This window comes from Phoca vitulina, unplaced genomic scaffold (assembly GCF_004348235.1).
Source record: "Phoca vitulina isolate PV1807 unplaced genomic scaffold, GSC_HSeal_1.0 scaffold24, whole genome shotgun sequence".
NCBI classification, from domain to species: Eukaryota; Metazoa; Chordata; class Mammalia; order Carnivora; family Phocidae; genus Phoca; species Phoca vitulina.
Genome location: NW_022589727.1, coordinates 20,408,404 through 20,427,135, shown reverse-complemented (window position 1 = coordinate 20,427,135; position 18,732 = coordinate 20,408,404). Strand labels below are relative to the sequence as shown.

General features: G+C 38.1%; 1 protein-coding gene across 8 annotated transcripts in view; it reads left to right on the top strand.

Annotated features, from left to right (window-relative positions):
- Positions 1-18,732, top strand: part of GREB1L (GREB1 like retinoic acid receptor coactivator) — a 268,425-nt gene that overhangs the window by 131,236 nt on the left and 118,457 nt on the right. For all 8 annotated transcript variants that reach the window (XM_032421407.1, XM_032421404.1, XM_032421406.1 and 5 more), the window contains 3 exons: positions 3,051-3,210; positions 3,420-3,617; positions 13,617-13,793. In XM_032421407.1, the coding sequence (XP_032277298.1) occupies positions 3,054-3,210; positions 3,420-3,617; positions 13,617-13,793 (532 nt within the window). In that variant the 5' untranslated portion in view covers positions 3,051-3,053. The remainder of the gene's footprint in view (positions 1-3,050; positions 3,211-3,419; positions 3,618-13,616; positions 13,794-18,732) is intronic.

The window sequence follows — 18,732 nt, the reverse complement described above, 5'->3', positions numbered from 1 at the left end:
TGAGTATCATACATATACTTTTGGGTATGTACTTTTTATAAGAAAGAAACCTAGTAATTTATTTCTTCTAGTTTTATAGAGATAAAATTGACACATAACATTGTATAAGTTTTAGATGTACAATATGATGATTTGATAAAGGTATATGTTGCAAAATTGTTCCTACAGTGAGTTTAGTTAACCATCACCTCATACAGTTACAAAATTTATTTTCCTTATAAAGAGAAACTTACTAATTTAAATCCATGGCATTTAGTTTCTTATTACCTATTTTGAGAAAGATTTGCCAAAATATAATTCCAGCTTTTCCTCAAATCATAAGTATCTCTAACAAAGCTTTGATAAACTTAGCTACTCTGATGGAAATCTCTGAATACTACTCACTGCTACCAGGAATCATGTAAACGGCCTTCTTTGCTATACAGAGACACTCAGAGCCACCAAAATCTCCTATGGAGCTCATGCATATAAATCTGAGAAACCCAATAGTAAGTTTGTGCTATGCATCACCCATTCTCTGCTGAGTCATCACCACTGGGTCTTGGCTTTCTTTTCCTGCTGAGCCCAGATGCATGCTCAGGGTCCTTCTTAATTAGTCCTCTGGGGACTCCCTCCAGAGAATCAATCAAAGTTGGAGTTCCAGAAGAAATTTAGTATCTGTCCCTCTCCTTGATGAGATAAGTGGGACTAAGATATTCTCAAATTGCCTTTCTTTTCTTTTTTTAAATTTTTTAAGTTTTATTTATTTAAGTAATCTCTACACCCAATGTGGGGCTTAAACTCACAACCCTGAGATCAAGAGTTGCACACTCTTCTGACTGAGCCAGCCAGGTGCCCCTCAAATTGCCTGCCTTTCTTTTTTTTTTTTTTTTTTAAGATTTTATTTATTTATTTGTTAGAGCACAAGCAGGGGGAGAGACAAAGGGAGAGGGAGAAACAGGCTCGATGTGGGACTTGATCCCAGGACCCTGGGATCGTGACCTGAGCCGAAGGCACATGCTTAACCGACTGAGCCACCCAGGCGCCCCTCAAATTGCCTTTCTTGAAACGAGATTTATCCAAGTTGAGCCTGTACTCTAGGAGTGCAGGATTTATCATCATAGCTAAATATTGAGTTCTGGTTCTGACCTTTACCAGCTGGATGATAGCAGGCAAGTCACTTGGCTTCTCCAAGCCTTAGTTTTTCATCTATGAAATGAGAAGAGGCCCTATCTACTTCAGAATACTAAGGATTAAATAAAATAATTTTTATGAACTGTTTAGTGTACTGTCCAGCTCAACATCTCTCAAACTTTTCATCTCAGAATCCCTTTATACTCAGAAATTATTGAGTTGTGCTTATGTGGATTGTATTTATTAGAAATTAAGACTAAGAAAAAATTTTTTTTTCTTTTTAAAGATTTTTATTTATTTGAGAGAGAGAGAAAGCACGAGCAGGGGGAGGGGCATGGGGAGAAGCAGGCTCCCCACTGAGCAAGGAGCCCGATGCAGGACTGGATCCCAGGACCCTGGGATCATGACCTGAGCTGAAGGCAGATGCTTAACCGACTGAGCCACCCAGGCGCCCGAAAAAAATTTTTTTTAAGATTTTATTTTTTTATTTGACAGAGACACAGTGAGAGAAGGAACACAAGCAGGGGGAGTGGGAGAGGGAGAGGGAGAAGCAGGCTTCCTGCAGAGCAGGGAGCCCGATGCGGGGCTGGATCCCAGGACTCTGGGATCATGACCTGAGCCGAAGGCAGATGCTTAACGGCTGAGCCACCCAGGCACCACAAGACTAAAAAAAAATTTTTAAAGATTTTATTTATTTATTTGAGAGAGAGAGAGAAAATGAGTGGTGGAGAGGGGCAGAGGGAAAGAGAAAGAGAGGCAGACTCCCTGCTGTGCAGGGAGCCCAAGGCAGGGCTCAATCCCAGGACCCAGAGATCATGACCTGAGCCTATTTAAAACACATAGTAACTTAAAGAATTAAAATAATAAACCCATTATATGTCAACATAAAAAACATATTTTGTGAAAAAGAACTGTATTTTCAAAAAAAAAAAGTTAGCAAGAAGCATGGTCTGTCTGCTTCCACATTCGACTTGTTGCAGTATCACACATCATGCAGCCTCTGGAAAATTCTACTGTACACGTATGAGAGACTGAGAGTAAAAAAGGCAAATACTATCCTAGTAATAAGTTTGAAAAGAGTTTTGACCTCCTGGGCCCCGGAAAGGGTTTTGGTGACCTCAGACCGCACTTTGAGAAATGTTGGTGTAGCCAATAGTTAGCATCTCATGAATTGTAGTTATTATTTATATACATGGAGATTTTTGTAACTAGCAAGAACTATACAAATATTAGTTATGAGAAGTAAAGGCCACGACTTTAGAACTTCCTACATTATACTTTCCTAAAGGGTCCCAAATGAGATTATGATTTAGATGAAGAAAAAAACACACTTTTAAAAAATAAATACTAATAATACATGAATGACTTCTTTGGGTTTAAAAGGTTTAAATCTTTATTTTCGGAATTTGTCAATTAAGTATATTATCATAAAGCTTTCATTTTTTTTTTTTTTTTCCCCAGAGAAGCATCTCCTCCCACTGTGCCAGGGTAAGAAGATTTTAGTAGAGAGAGAAGTAACTAGAGATTTACTCTAAAAGCACTGATAGAGTTGGTATAGGGTTATGGGAGCCCACTAGTTTTAAGGAGGAGGTGTGGCCCCATTGTCACCATGTTCAGCTTCACAATTGACAGGTCAATCTTGATTTACTGGTTGGAGAACCTTAAAGCATTTATTACTGTTTGATTCTCAGATATAAGCTCCTCTAAAGGGTCTTTTTGAAATGGGTTTGGATTATAAAGACAAAAAGCAAAAGTGATGTAATGGATAAACTGATACAAATTGTCTTAAGAAATATAGGTAAAGTTCATGTATGAATCTTAACAAGATGTATGGATATAGTTTATATCAGCCCTTCGTGTACTTTGCAGACGTAGAGTCCTCTAATCATATCAATTTTTTCCTTTCTTCCTCTTTCTCTTTTGGGGGGGTGGTGTAGACCATGGGGAATTCATATGCTGGGCAACTGAAATCTGCTCAATTTGAGGAAGCTCTCCACAACTCCATAGAAGCATCTCTCAGATGTAGTAGTGTGGTACCACGGCCAATTTTTTCCCAGCTGTACTTGGACCCTGACCAGCATCCTTTCTCATCTGCAGGTAAGTTTCTCAATCCCACACATTTCTAGACTCCTTTTAAAAGAAGTGGAAATTCCAAATCTGGGGACCTCTGAAGTAAATTGATTAAATGTTAGACATTGCTTGTCTCCCTGTCCTCCGATATCTTTTAGAACTATGAATTTTTCTTTTGGTTATTTTTCCATAAACATCTTTTTATTAACTTAGCTGTGATTTATTTGCTCACCCAGATGTAAAACCCAAGGTGGAGGATCTGGATAAAGATTTGGTGCACCGCTACACTCAAAATGGAAGCCTGGATTTTTCTAACAGTCTAACAGTTAATGAAATGGAAGATGATGAAGATGATGAAGAAATGTCTGATTCAAATAGCCCACCAATTCCCTATTCACAAAAGCCTGCCCCAGAAGGGTCTTGCACTACAGATGGTAGGTTTCATTTTTGTTTTGTTTCTGATCCCTCTTTATTGTCTGGCTAGTTTCCAGTCATCGCATGTGGTGCTCAAGGCTGGAAACCAGTAATTACAGAAAGGAATGAGGAATGATTATGCTCTCACTGACATTATCTCCTATGATTTCCCAGCAGGTGTCTATAAAAAAGACAGGTATTATCGTTCTATCTTCTAGATGAAGAAAGTAGGATTCAGAGCAGTTGAATGACTTCTCTGAGATGATATGTGGCAAAGCAAGCCTAGGCCCAGATCGGGGTTTTTCCTGCAAGAATACTACTATTTTAGGAACTTTTAAAGTGTCCTGTCTTGGGGCGCCTGAGTGGCTCAGTCATTAAGTGTCTGCCTTCGGCTCAGGTCACGGTCCCTCCCAGGGTCCTGGGATCGAGCCCCGCATCGGGCTCCCTGCTCTGTGGGAAGCCTGCTTCTCCTTCTCCCACTCCGCCTGCTTGTGTTCCCACTCTCGCTGTGTCTCTCTCTGTCAAATAAATAATTAAAATCTTAAAAAAAAAAAAGAAATCCCAGAAATGCAAATCAAACTATATTTAAAAAAAAATAAAAAAATAAAGTGTCCTGTCTTCCTACTTCTTTCTCTTCCACCCTCAAAATAATAATGGATATATTCGATGTTTTATATTTACCTTTTCCATTTATTTTGAACAGTCATACAGTATAGTGTTATTTGTAGAAGATAAAAATGTACATATTTTGATAACCCCATTTTATTTTGTCAACCTCCTCTTCCACTAAGGCTTCAACCACACTTTAAAAAGGAAATCCAAATATAAAACGTTCTCAGTATTTCATGGTTTTGATGATATCACAACTTAAAATATACTCTCTTCCCTCTGTTTAGTGTATGTGCTGTTTTCTGGCTATCCCAGCCTAATTAGTATGTGGATTCTACTTTATCCATATTAGCCAGGGTACAGCTTTTATACCCAGACGGGCTTGAGTATAGAATCACATGGGGTGATTACAATGCATGCAAATCTTGGGGGTGAGGAGGTAGGAGGAGAGGGGTAAGATTCCAGGACATTCTCCCTACAAAGCTTGAATTGCAAATAATCTGGGATAAACTAGAAATTCAAATGTGCAAATCCAGATAAATGAGTGTGCACTGTTTGAAAGTTTGATTTTTCTCTTGCCTTTTTTTTCTTTTCTCTCTCTCCCTTCCTTCTCCTTTCCATTCCTTTCCTTTCCTTTCTTTCCTTCTCAAAAGAATCTGATAAACTGTAAAAAGCTCAAAATCCTTAATTCTAGTAGCCTATCTGCACCTGGGCCTGCCTCTAGCACATCATTCTTTATAAATTTTCTTCCACATGTGATTGGTTTCTTTTGCCCAGACTTAATATAATATATATCAATTTACTCATTATTGTTGGTAATATAGGTCTTTAAACCTATATTTGTGTAGAAGGTGACCGGATTGGGTTTCCACTTAGTCTTTTATATCCATTTTTGTACCTTTTATTTAATTGATCAGTCAAGTCATACTTTACAGTTAACAACCAGACATTGAAATTATGCTTAAAATATTGTTAGATTGTCATTGAGGATCTTGTTATATGTAAGAATTAAATAGAACCAGAGTAAAAGCTTTAGGGGATAGTTTTGAAATATCAAATTTTATACCAAAAATGGGGGCGGGGCTCCCCATTTTTCCTATGTTCTGAGTGTGTTTTCAGTTTGCCTTTTGGGGGTGCTGACACTGGTATTACTAACAAGCAGGTGTGGAAAGCTGTTTAGTGCACACCAAGGTATAAACACCGTGATCTAACAGATAGCAACTATTTCTTGAACTTTAAAACACGAGAACACTACTCTTGTAGCGGTTATGTAAAGTGTAAGGGAAGGGTAATAGTTAATTTTAGAGAGGAAGGTTAAAACTTGGAGGCGCAATTTTCCTTGTGTGTGTGTGGCGGAGATCCCACTCAAGTATAAATTCACATTCCAAAACAACTTGAAAGCACTAGTCCTACAGGTAGATTCCTACATCAGCTACTTTGGTTTCTTATAATGAATTACATGTCTGTATTTTCCCCCTTTTAATTCCCCGGAAGGTGGCCATTAAAAACAAAAAGCGTAATTTATAATTTGATACTTTAAAGTTTGTCCATAGCTCTTTTAATTTGGCTCAGTCTAGGGTAGTTCCAAGAGCCCTCTCCCTCCAAATACAGAACAGTCCTGAAATTTTTCTTATAGAAATTGAGGTTTGCTAGAGTGGAGGCGGGTGGGAGGGATGGGGTGGCTGGGTGATGGACACTGCGGAGGGTATGTGCTATGGTGAGCGCTGTGAATTGTGTAAGACTGATGAATCACAGACCTATACCCCTGAAACAAATAATACATTTTATGTTAATTTAAAAAAAAGAAAAAAGAAATGATGGTGAATTTGGGCAATATAATGCCTGGACTTGTCTTAGCATACCACCTTCCCTTCGTGGGAAATCCTCTATTTACCTAAGACTTAAAGGAAGGGAAAGCTATTTTTAGAGGCAATTTAGATAAGCAGATACTTAATACCTGATGGGCTTCTAGGGTTACCATTCAGATGTAAATTTTGGTTGCTAATTTCTTATGTAAATTATTGGAATAGTGTAGGTTCCCACCCTGCTGGGAAGCAGTTGATTGTCTAAAGAGGTGAAGGGCAACCAAATTTGAGGCCTCCAAATACTGCTTTGATTACTTTAGTTTGTGTTGACAGCTGTTTCGGTAAACGGTCCCCTCCCCCGCTTAGATTACTCTGTAACCTTCCAGTTGGAGATAATTGGAGAATGCAAATCTGGTTCTGCGAAGTGAAAACCTTGGCTATTTTCTTAAGGAAATGCAGATGAAGTTTACAAAGAAGGGCCATCTGCCATTATTCCTTTTCTTAATTAATTTGCTGCAGAGGTCTTGGGGTTAAGGGAGCATTTCAGTACTGCTCTCAAAAAATGAAGCTACTTAGGGGCAAGTTGTCAAATAAATTGTTATTCGTGTGCCCACATCGATAACTTATCTTTCTTTCCCTGCATACAGTAAACAGGCTTAGATCCTTCCTTAGGGCACTCTTCCCCAGGTCTTCCAGAAGCCTCTAAAAGAAAGATTCTTTCAGGATTAGTTCAGATGTGATTCAAAATTACCCTACAGGGGAGTAATAAGGTTTCTTTTCATTTTGTTTGAGGCTTTACTTGAGATTGAATAATTGATCTTTATTATATTAATAATCTGACATATTTCTAGAGACTAGAACTACCTGCTTCTCCAGATATTTGGAACCTACAGACCTTCAAATATAATCACATTTCTTAAGCTACCCACTCTTCTTTACAGACACACACAGCTTATTTTCAATCTTCAAAAAAACTAAATATTGCTTTTTGCATAATGTTTTTTCTTAATTGGAGATCCCTGATAATATATTTTGTATATAATTAGCTGATCTGAATCCCAAGAATGAGGGTTTAGAGGAAACAGTTAAAAGATATCATAGCAAAAGGCCAGACCCTTGCCAGGTGAGTGTATTCTCAGAATAATTACAAACTAAACTAAGGAACTTTTTCTTGATTTTGCAACCATTTCTGGCCTTGGATTGATTTCCTCCTGACCCTGTTACTGGACTCAGCCTTGCTTTCTCTTTCTCTCCTATTCGCTTTCCTCTTAACTGAATTGGTGAGTAACATGAAGGCAAGAAGATAAAACAGGACATTGTAAAAATAGACTTTATTTTATTTTTTTAAAAGATTTTATTTATTTATTTGACAGAGAGATAGCGAGAGCAGGAACACAAGCAGGGGGAGTGGGAGAGCGAGAAGCGGGCTTCCTGCCGAGCAGGGAGCCCGATGTGGGACTCAATCCCAGGACCCTGAGATCATGACCTGAGCCGAAGGCAGATGCTTAACGACTGAGCCACCCAGGTGCCCAATAGACTTTATTTTTTTAGAACAGTTTTAGATTTAAAGAAAAGTTCAGAAAATAGTATAGAGTATATCCCTGTAGTTTCTCCTATTGTTGACATCTTACATTATTACTAATTTTTTAAAAAGATTGTATTTATTTATTTGAATGAGAGAGAGAAAGCACCAGCGGGGGTGGGGTGGTGTGGAGGGGCAGAGGATGAGGGAGAAGCAGACTCCCCACTGAGCAGGGAGCCTGAGGTGGGACTCAAACCCAGGACCCTGGGATCATGACCTGAGCCCAAGGCAGATGCCTAACCGACTGAGCCACTCAGGCGCCCCTATTATTAATTTTAATAATAATTAAAGTTCATAGTTTATTTGGGTTCCTTAATTTTTACCTAATATCCTTTTTCTGTTCCAGAATCTCACCAGGATACTAAATTAGTTAGTCATCATGTCTCCTTAGGGTCCTCTGGGCTGTGACAGTTTCTCAGACTTCCCTTGTTTCTGATGACTCTGACAGTTTTAGGAATTATTGGTAAGGTATACTGTAGGTGACCCTCTACTGGAGTTTGTCTGATGTTTTTCTCCTGATTAGACTGGGGTTATGGGTTTGGGGAAGGAAGATCAGAAAGGTAAAGTGACATTTTCATCATATTATACCAAGGGTACATTCTATCAACATGATTTATGACTGTTGATGTTGACCTAGATCACCTGGTGGAGGTAGTGTTATCTCCATGCTTTCCCCCACTTTCCATACTGTGGAAGAAAGTCACTATGCTCAGCTTACACTTAAAGAATGGGGAATTATGTTCCACCTTCTTGAGGGCAGAGTATCTGCATAAATTATTCAAAATTCTGCATGGGCATTAGTCTCTTCCCCCCCCCCCCACTTATCAGTTTATTCAGTCCTTTATATCATTATGCACTCATGGATATTTATTTTATGTTGAGTTATAATCCAATACTACTTTACTTTGTTCCTCAGATTGTTCCAGTTTTGGACATTGGAAGCACCTTCAGTTGCTTCTTGTGCCCCTTTTATATACTCTCATCATTGTGGCTTTTTTTTTTTAAAGCATAAAATAGGGCATTTTCTCTTTTCATTGCCATAAACACCCCTTAAAATTTTTTTGAGGAGACTAGTAGAAAACATGGTTTTAGAATCCAGTCATTGTTTAATAATTATTACTTTCGACCTCTAGGTGTCCTCATATCGTAAGTGGGAAAACCCTGAAAGGCTGGAATACTGAAAACTATTTGTATTTCTTAATTTGGGCAGACTGTGTATTTCTCTTTTTGCTGCAGAAATCATTCTGAAATCATCTTTCTTCTGTAGAAAATCCTGCTTTCTTCAGGTGTTCTCCACACTATGTCTTCTTGACTCTGTATCTGTTAAGCCCAGAACCAAAATTGTACTTTCCCCCTTGATTTCCCTTTGCTGCATTGTACTGCTTTTAGAAATCTCATCAGAAAAACCGTGAATTTTAAGGTTTCATCAGCAAGTATGAGGTAGGTGGGTGCCTACAGACCATGGGTCACAGGCAGGAGCTCGTGTGGAAAGTGCCTCCTGGGATTCAGCTGGAAAGTTGGGTAGTAGGTCTTAGCCAAAAAATAGGCAAGGAAGAAACAATAGGAGAGGGTCCTTCTACATCAGACCAAGGGAAGGTGAAGCATTATGTGTGAGTTAGATGTTAACGTCAGTGATGGGGGACCATCAGTTTAGAGTCAAGACAGGTTTTAGTCCCACCTTTTCCAGTTACTATTTGAACTTGGACCATCTTAACCTTTATGGGCCCTCGTGTCCTCATTTACATACTAAATAGATTAGTGTTACCCAATCTTTGACTCACAAATTTCTTTTATAGTAATATGTAGTCTTTTGAACTCCTTAGGAATTTAAAACCTAATTCTGTCGCTACGTGGCATGTGATAAAGAATTAATTTTAAGTAGAAAGTATTTATTTTAGACCAGTATGTTAATATACTCTGATCTTATTCATGCATATGAGAAAAAAATTGTCTACATTTAATTATTCAGTAATTGCTATTTAATTTATTCAAAGTTAATTGTGTAAGAAAAAGCATATTTCATTGACAAATTCAAAAATAAAATATTATAGCTTTTCAGGGGGCTAAGTATATTTAAATGTTTTCTGGCATCAAAAAAAAAGGAAGTCAAAATCTACTTTTAGGGGGCGCCTGGGTGGCTCAGTCGTTAAGCGTCTGCCTTCGGCTCAGGTCATGATCCCAGGGTCCTGAGATCGAGCCCCGCATCGGGCTCCCTGCTCAGCGGGAAGCCTGCTTCTCCCTCTCCCACTCCCCCTGCTTGTGTTCCCTCTCTAGCTGTGTCTCTCTCTGTGAAATAAATAAATAAAATCTTAAAAAAAAAAAAAAATCTACTTTTAATACCCAAATTTTGGAATTTTTATATTTTAGGATTAAAAAGGTATAGTAGTATATTTTTATAATTTTTGCATTTTTGCTCTATATGATGAAAAGGTTTCAGGCTGCTGCTTGTAGAATTTCTGCTCCTGAAAAGGCTGCAGAATGAGGTCAGCTTTTCCCTTTTACATGAAAAGCCAAATTGGATTATAATCTCTAAATTTTACTTTTGACATTGCTTTTTTCTTTTTTGTGTGTGTGTCCTAGAAACATATTGGTGCATTTTATATAATTTTATAATTTAATGAGTGGGGTTGGGATTGAATCTTTCATTTCTAGCAAGAGCATCTTTAGACACATTTGTAAAATGACTGCTTATTTACACAATCAGTGCTCCCTGAGCTTCCCATCATTAACCAGCAGTGTATTACAAGTATAAATTAAGTGACATATCAATACACATGGCTGATAATAAAAACAGTTGTGTGGGGGTGCCTGGGTGGCTCAGTTGTTAGGTGTCTGCCTTCCACTCGGGTCATGATCCCAGGGTCCTGGGATCGAGCCCCGCATCAGGCTTCCTGCTTGGCGGGAAGCCTGCTTCTCCCTCTCCCACTCCCCCTGCTAGTGTTCCCTCTCTCACTGTCTCTCTCTTGCTGTCAAATAAATAAATAAATAAATCTTAAAAAAAAATTGTGTGAAAATCAAAGCCACATACTGATATGGGGTTCAAACAAATGAGTCCTGAGTTCATTCAACTGGTTTCCACTATCCTTTTAAGTGTAGCAGGGAAGGCCCTCAGAACATTCTGTTTTAAAACTAGGATATTAGAATGATTATTTATTAGTCTTTAGAAACTGGTAATGGTATTTATTTGAGTTTGACTTATAATTCCAAGTATCATGGAATACCTTTATAAATCCCTGGGAGTGTGATAACTACCTGTTGGGAGATGCTGAGATGATCTTTAGGTTCTGTATAGCTCTGATGTTCTAAAAAGCTCATAATTTGCAAATTCATATAAACTGGTACAGATTCATCATTTCATCTAGTCCATTCCTTCTAATGTGGTGTGAGTCAAAGTTGTAGAAAGGTTGTATTACTACTTCTTAGTGACAAAGACAGCTCCCCAAGCATCCTGTTTTCCATCAATAGGTAATCATGAACCTCTCATCACTGAATTTATCTATACCTTTTGGGAAGATATGTGGTCTGCCTTTTGGAGCAAGTCATGATGAAGGTGCTATTTCTTAGGGAAATGTGTTTCTAGGTTTACTGTCTACACAAATTAATAATTCCTTTGATTAAAGAAATTAGTGTTTCAGCACTTTAAAATGCCTCCTAGATTTAATATTTTAGAATTTGGTTAAATGTCTATGCTCACCTCTCATGGTTTTAGATCTGGATTATAATTGTTCTTAGCTTTTCTTTTGCCAAGTTGAGTAGTATATTTCTTGGTCTGCTTTTGTGTGTGTGAGAGAGAGAGAGAGCACACAAGCAGGGGGCGTGGCAACAGAGAGAGAAGCAGGCTCCCCGCTGAACAAGGAGCCCGATGCGGGGCTCGATCCCAGGACCCTGGGATCATAACCTGAGCTGAAGGCAGACACTTAACGACTGAGCCACCCAGGCGTCCCTTTTTGGCCTGTTTTTATATAGTAAACTTCCCATCTCTTACATCCCTGACATTACTGAGCTCATTATGTAACCTTAGACAAGCTCCCTAACCTTTCTGAGCCTCAATGTCTCCATCTTTGGAAAGGAGTTGGTAATTGTTGAGAGGATTAAATAAGATAATCTATGCAGTGGTTAGCACTGTACCTGGCTTATGTTAAGTGCTCCATAAGTTTTTCTGCCATCGATACCATCATCATCATCATTTCCCCACTTTCAAACCTGTGAGTCCTGTCCCTTAAATGGGGTGAGGGCAGCAGAATTTTTTTAGGGGTTTTATGTATCCATAGTTTCCAAAAAATGTTTGTAAACTAAATAAATAATATGATTCACATGTACAAATTACTGTTTTTCAAATACATATAGGTGATATTGTGAATAATAAAATATAGATTCATTCAAAATTGTTAAAGAATTCACAATAACATTCTGCTATTGTTTTTCTCAGTTCACAAGCACTAAAGTTAAATTTGAAAGTTTTTAGTGTTAAAAGGGGACCTGTAAGCTTGAAATGGTTGAACCCCATTGTCATATCATTTTAGTCTTTCTTCTGTTGACTTCTTCCAATTCCATTATGTCTGCTTTTGAGATTTGATGAGCCAAACCATATGTTTGGATGTTGTTTTCTTATTATTTCTCATATACTAACTGATCGCATCCAATTGTTTGTTGGCATTTGGTTAACATCATACAATGAATCGATATTGGAAGAATTTAGCATGGTTTATTCCCTACTTTGTATTGGGCAATAATGATGGTCTCTTCAGGTTTGTGTGCGGAGAGTTATATGTCCATGCTTCATCTTCCACAACTCTCTGAAATAGTATTTATCATACTTTTATTCACCCTCTTTTGGTTGCAAGTGAACCCCAACCCAGCTGACATTAGCTTTAGATAGAATGAAGAAGTTATTCAAAGAATTCTTAAGCAAAATGTTTCATGGTCAAACCATGGGAAAAGCACATATACTGGGCTTCAGGGGCCCACATGCTGCCAGAATATTCCCCCTGAGCCTCCTGTCTGCTGACAGTGCTGACAGACTTCTCTCACAAGGCAAGAAACCGAGCTGCCACACACCCAACTAAGCCACACTCTGGCTCCATGTTCAGAATTCCTAGAGAAAAGGCTTTGAATGGCTTAGTTTATGTCAGGTGCCTCTGACTAATCAACTATGGTGGGAGAGGCAGGATATTATAGTGGCCAGCTTGGACCAGGTGCCAGTTCCAGTCAGTCTAGAATATCACAATTCTCCAAGAGGAACCATGTAACAGAGTTCAGGGAGGACTGATTTTCTCCCAGAAGATGTAACATGGGTGCTTTGCCTCAGAAAATAGCTGTCCTCTGTAATATTGTTTTGTGACTATACATTTTGTTCCTTATACATTTTTTCAGTTAACTATAATGCGAGCTCTTAAAGGAAGGTGTATTTGTTCAACTCTATCCCCCGGCCTATGGCAGCACCTGTTGCAAATGATTTTTAATAAATGATGAACTGATGAATTAGTGTAATATGTTATGTACATAAAGTGGTTGTGTAAGGTTTTGTCTGTGTTGTCATGTTGTAGCTCATGAAGGTTGTCCTCACAGTTCTGGGTTCTAGTTCTGGCCATTCATTTATGAGCCACCAGACTTGGAGGTGCAGCCTCCCCGTGTGAAATGGAAAGCCTCCCTCTTCTATGACAGTCACCATTTACAGAAGTGAGCTTGCATTGAAAGTATAAAAATACTGTATTATATGCACATAAAAATTACATACATTTTTCAAAGTTTGCTGTGTATATTTATCATTTGTTTACTTGTGGATCAGAAAATATAAAAAGTCATCAATGTTGACTGAACCCGTCAGAAATACCTCCTTTTTGTGTCTTTTCAGCTCCCCTCAGAGGGGCACATATGATAGATTTGTCTCCTGGTTGGAGTATATGGACTTTAAATTTAGTCCTTAATAGTGATTCCCACAGGTAAATCCACTCTCCAAATGGGTGATAAGAAGATAGAACCTTTCCAAACATTTCACTGTGTCCTTTTTTACCGGTTTTTAGGTTTTTGTCAAGCGGGAAAGGATTTGCGTTTGGTATCTCTGTGTATGGAACAAATTGACATCCCAGCAGGATTCCTCCTGGTGGGGGCCAAGTCTCCCAATCTTCCTGAACACATCCTAGTGTGTGCTGTAGACAAGCGATTTCTACCAGATGATCATGGGAAAAATGCACTTTTAGGTGAGTATTCCACACTTACAAAATTCCTTCTAAGATGAGGGAGTTAAACTACAAGTTTATTTTAAATTATCACAGAATTTTCTTTTAAAAAATCACAGAATTAGGTGGGAATTCTGTACTTTAACTCAAGTATGAAACATTTTTTTCTTTTAGTAACTTCTTAAAAATTACCTTTTATTTTTTATTCATTCTCAAAACACCCACCTTGAAGAGACTTTTAAACCAGGCTTAATGGATGGCATGAGATTTATCAAAAATTAATACTTTGGGGGTGCTTGGGTGGCTCAGTCAGTTAAGTGTCTGCCTTTGGCTCAGGTCATGATCCCAGAGTCCTGGGATCAAGTCCCATGTTGGGCTCCCTGCTCCACAAAGTCTGCTTCTCCCTCTGCCTCTGCCCCTCCCCCCTGCTTGTGCTGTCTCTCTCTCATGCTCTCTCTCTTAAATAAATAAATAACAATATTTTTAAAAAAATAATACTTTGTGAAGCAAAGTAGGATTCACTCTTTATAGAGTCATTGATTTGGACCTGATGTCAAGTCAACTCTCAATTATTCAATTGTGGATTATCCACTTTGTAAGTTATTGCTAGTTTCTCCATACCACCCATTATTCCTAACTACACTTGATTGATGTGATTCTCATTTTATATTTAGCATGAGTTCAACCAAAATAACTAGGAATAGATATATGATGTAAAATATATAACTGTATCTCAGAATTGTTTTACTGCCTGGTGTTAGTTTGGGTCTGTGCTTTTTTTCACAACCTAGCTTCCTTACATCATGGGAAATAAAGAGTGGATTTATTTTTTAATTAATTTTAATAATTAAGATAAGATGTCACATGAGCTTTGTTGCTTTCTTTGCTGCTGTGTTTCTCTGGAGTTTCTCAGAATTTCTCTAACTGTAGATGCCATCAGATAGATGTTTTTGGCACAAGTAACAATAAAAATGAAAAAGAGAGGAAAGGGCAAAGAATTCAAGAATTGTATTGGTTCTAAGCTGTTTTTGTTTAGTTTGATGCATTTTTCCTAGTTATACAGTATTATTGGAAAGTTTAGAAAAACGTACATCAGTATCTTGAGTCAGAAAGTAACCCTGCCCATGCTTTATAAAGGTTCCTTGTGTTATAATTCAAAGCCTTCTCTTGGTTCATAGGAAAAGAAGTGATGATTTCCATAAGGCTTTCATAAAAAGTTGTTAGTTTTCTTTTCTTTTAGTGATTTTGAGCAGATGGTTTAACACAGAAGCCTAATGGTAAAGTTTACACATTGGACTACATTAGCAAAGAAGTTTCCAAGTCTTCAGTTGTTCACTCATTTATCCAACACTATGTGTTCCAAATGTTCCGTGTGACAAAAATCATGGTAGGCTGTTCAGAACTAGTAACCTAGTTGGCTTGTGCTGTAACAATTTTAGGAAACTTCCTTTTAGCATTCTAAAAGCATCATATCAGGGCACCTGGGTGGCTCAGTCGTTAAGCATCAGCCTTCGGCTCAGGTCATGATCCCTGGGTCCTGGGATTGAGCCCCACGTCCGGCTCCCTGCTCCACGGAAAGCCTGCTTCTCCCTCTCCCATTCTCCCTGCTTGTGTTCCCTCTCTCACTGTTTCTCTATCAAATAAATAAATAAAAATCTTTAAAAAATAAAAAAATAAAAACATCATAGCATCAGGGAGCCTTGCTGGCTCATTTGGAAGAGCATGCAACTCTTGATCTCAGGGTCGTGTGTTTGAGCCCCATGTTGGGTGTGGAGATTACTAAAAATAAATAAATAAATAAACTTAAAAAAAATAAAAGCATCATAGTGTCATCAAATGGAATAATTGCTATGTGGCTCTGACCACGAACAGAAAAATCTCTCATGATGCCTTCTTATTCAATGATTCTTCATGACTAGAGGAATCCTCCTAGAATATATCATAGAAAGGACACAACAAACACTATCACAATAATAGATTTCATAATTATAGGTAATCAGGTATATGAGATCCAGGATGATGGGTATTGAGAGTTGGAACTGAGGTTAAAATGCCAGATTTACCACTTAGTACTTTCAGAACTTGAGCAGGCTACTTGTCAGGTCTCAGATTCCTCATCTATAGAAAGAGGCCAATGACACCTACCTTGCAGGGTTGTAAAGATTAAATGATGATGTTTATAAGGCACCCATCAAGCATAGTGCCGAGAACAGAACACTTGTTCTTTACATGGTAGTTATTCTCCACTCTGTCATATTTATTCATACCCTTATAGAAATGGAATTTTGCTTACTTTCTCTAGCCTTGTGAGTGGACATAATTTTTTACTAACCACTTTCCAATTTGAAAGTGTAATACAACAAAACGGTTGAAGTTTTCTCTTAGATAAGTACGTTGAGATTTTTATATGTTCTATCTCTGTTGTCTAAAAGTTAATATCCATCCAACATTCTTACTGATGATAGATTATTTTATTTTATTTTATTTTTTTAAATGTTTTATTTATTTATTCATGAGAGTCAGAGAGAGAGATAGAGAGAGGCAGCGGCAGAGGGAGAAGCAGGCTCCCCGCCTAGCAGGGAGCCCGATGCGGGACTCGATCCCAGGACCCTGGGATCATGACCTGAGCCAAAGGCAGACGCTTAACCATCTGAGCCACCCAGGTGCCCCGATGATAGATTATTTTAGTATGCATTAAGATATAGTGGGAAAAAATGTTAAGCTTCAAATATACTAGAATCTCAGTGAACACCAATATCAATTTGTCTAAATTTTTATATAAATTATGCAGATTCAAAAGACTGTGGGGAAATTGATTAAAAAATATATTGATCCAGGGGTGCCTGGGTGGCTCAGTCAGTTAAGTGTCTGCCTTCGGCTCAGGTCATGATCCCAGAGTCCTGGGATCGAGTCCCACATCAGGCTCCCTGCTCAGGAGGAGTCTGCTTCTCCCTCTCATTCTCCCTCTGTGCTCTCCCTCTCTCTCTCAAATAAATAAATAAAATCTTTAAAATATATCTGTATTTATATTGGATCAATATATATATTGATCCAGTTGGCAGTTCATTCATGTGTCCCAAATCTACCATGCAATTGGAAGACTTGATTGACAGAAAAACTAGAAAGGTAATTTGGCTGTAAGAAGCACTATTTTTTCTGACGATAACAACAAGAACTTTGAGCAGATAAAATCTCTCTTGAACCAAGGTTAGTACTGAAACAATACAGAGTTTTAAAAATGAGCTGTAGAATTCTCTTTAATATTATTAATTCTCATCATTAATGTGCCATTTCTGTTCTTTGAAGATTATCTAGTTGCTTTGCTTTTCTTCCTACTTATGCTCTCTTGCTTTTCACCTCAGAGAATAGGCAAAAGAAAAGATAAAAGAAAAACCTCACCTCTGTAATTTGTTAATTCTAATTCTCACACTAATCTTTTATGAACTACTTGGATCTATCCAATAGATCTACTTGGATCTATTGGGGGGCACTGTTTTAATTATTTTTGCTGAAGTGTTCTTACATCATTTTACTGTATTTGGGTGCTACATCGCCTTGCCAACCAGACACTTTTCCATCAAGGCATGATGATCATACCACAATGTAAGTTACATGGAGGCGGTCGTTTTGTCTGCTTTGTTCCATGCTGAAAACCTAGTACCTGAAACAGTGCCTAGCACATGGTAGAGTACAAGTATTTGTTGGATGGATGGATGGATTTGTTGGATAGATGCATGGATGCATGGAGAGATGGACGGTTAGATGGCTTGGGAACTTGGTGAACTAGGCGGCCATTGACAATTTTTTTTTTTGGCCTGTAGCTCTAAAGTATTGGACAGATAGCCAAATGCTCTCAAATGCAAACCACCTGTGAATATATTTTAAATAATTTATGAAATTATATCAATGTTTATAATTCTATAAAGTAATAGTAATAAACTAATTACACAGAATTACTAATTGTATGTAACTGACCAGAAATTACAACTATCTCTGTTTTTCCTGTTTCGCACAATGCCTGGGATATAGGTAGATACTCAATAAACAATTGCTGAATAAATAATAATAAATTGGGCTGCCATTCCTAAATGCTTGGACTTGATTGTCAGCATTCTGAGATTGGTACATTGTGAAATATTCTGTCTTTAATCCTGGGGACTTTCTCTTCTCTTTTTCTATATCTTTGTTAATTATGTAACAGGTTGTTTTGGGGTTTAAAAAGAGAGTATCACTTCATCAGTAAACTTATTTTATTTTATTTTTTAAAGATTATTTATTTATTTGAGAGAGAGAAAGAGAGAGAGCACGAGCAGGGGGAGGGACAGATGGAGAGCTGCTGATCAGGGAGCCCGATGCGGGACTCAATCCCAGGACTCTGGGATCATGACCTGAGCTGAAGGCAGATGCTTAACAGACTGACCCACCCAGGTGCTCCGGTAAATTTATTTTAAGTTAGTTATTTTAAAATAAAAAATTTATTTTAAGTCACTACATGGCAGTACATAAGTTGTGTCCTCATCAGTCACAACGAGAGGAACTCACACTCTTTCTGTGCAACTTTCCTCTGTGTATTGGGAGTTGATTTCCAATTGAGCAAAGCATGGCCTCTCATTCTCTTAGCCCTCTCCATTTCTTCTTTCTGTGTCCCCTGCTCTAAGTAGGTCACTGAAAGTTTTATTTTGTTTGATTAATTTGAGTGAGAATTGTTCAGATGTTAGATCTAAAGGAATACTAAGCTAGTTTGAGTACAGGGAGGTGAAGAAAGAGGAAATGGGACTCTCAGCAAACTCATGTGAGAAAGTACAGCCTGATCTCATAGAAACTGGAAAGTTGTTAGTACCTGGGTTTGCCCATCACTGTCCACACTTTCCTATCTGCAGACCAGCTTCCTCTTCACGGTTCTCAGTTTGTGCTCTCCCATCCCTTAGCTGACAGGCGGTTGGACGTACCCCCAACTTGG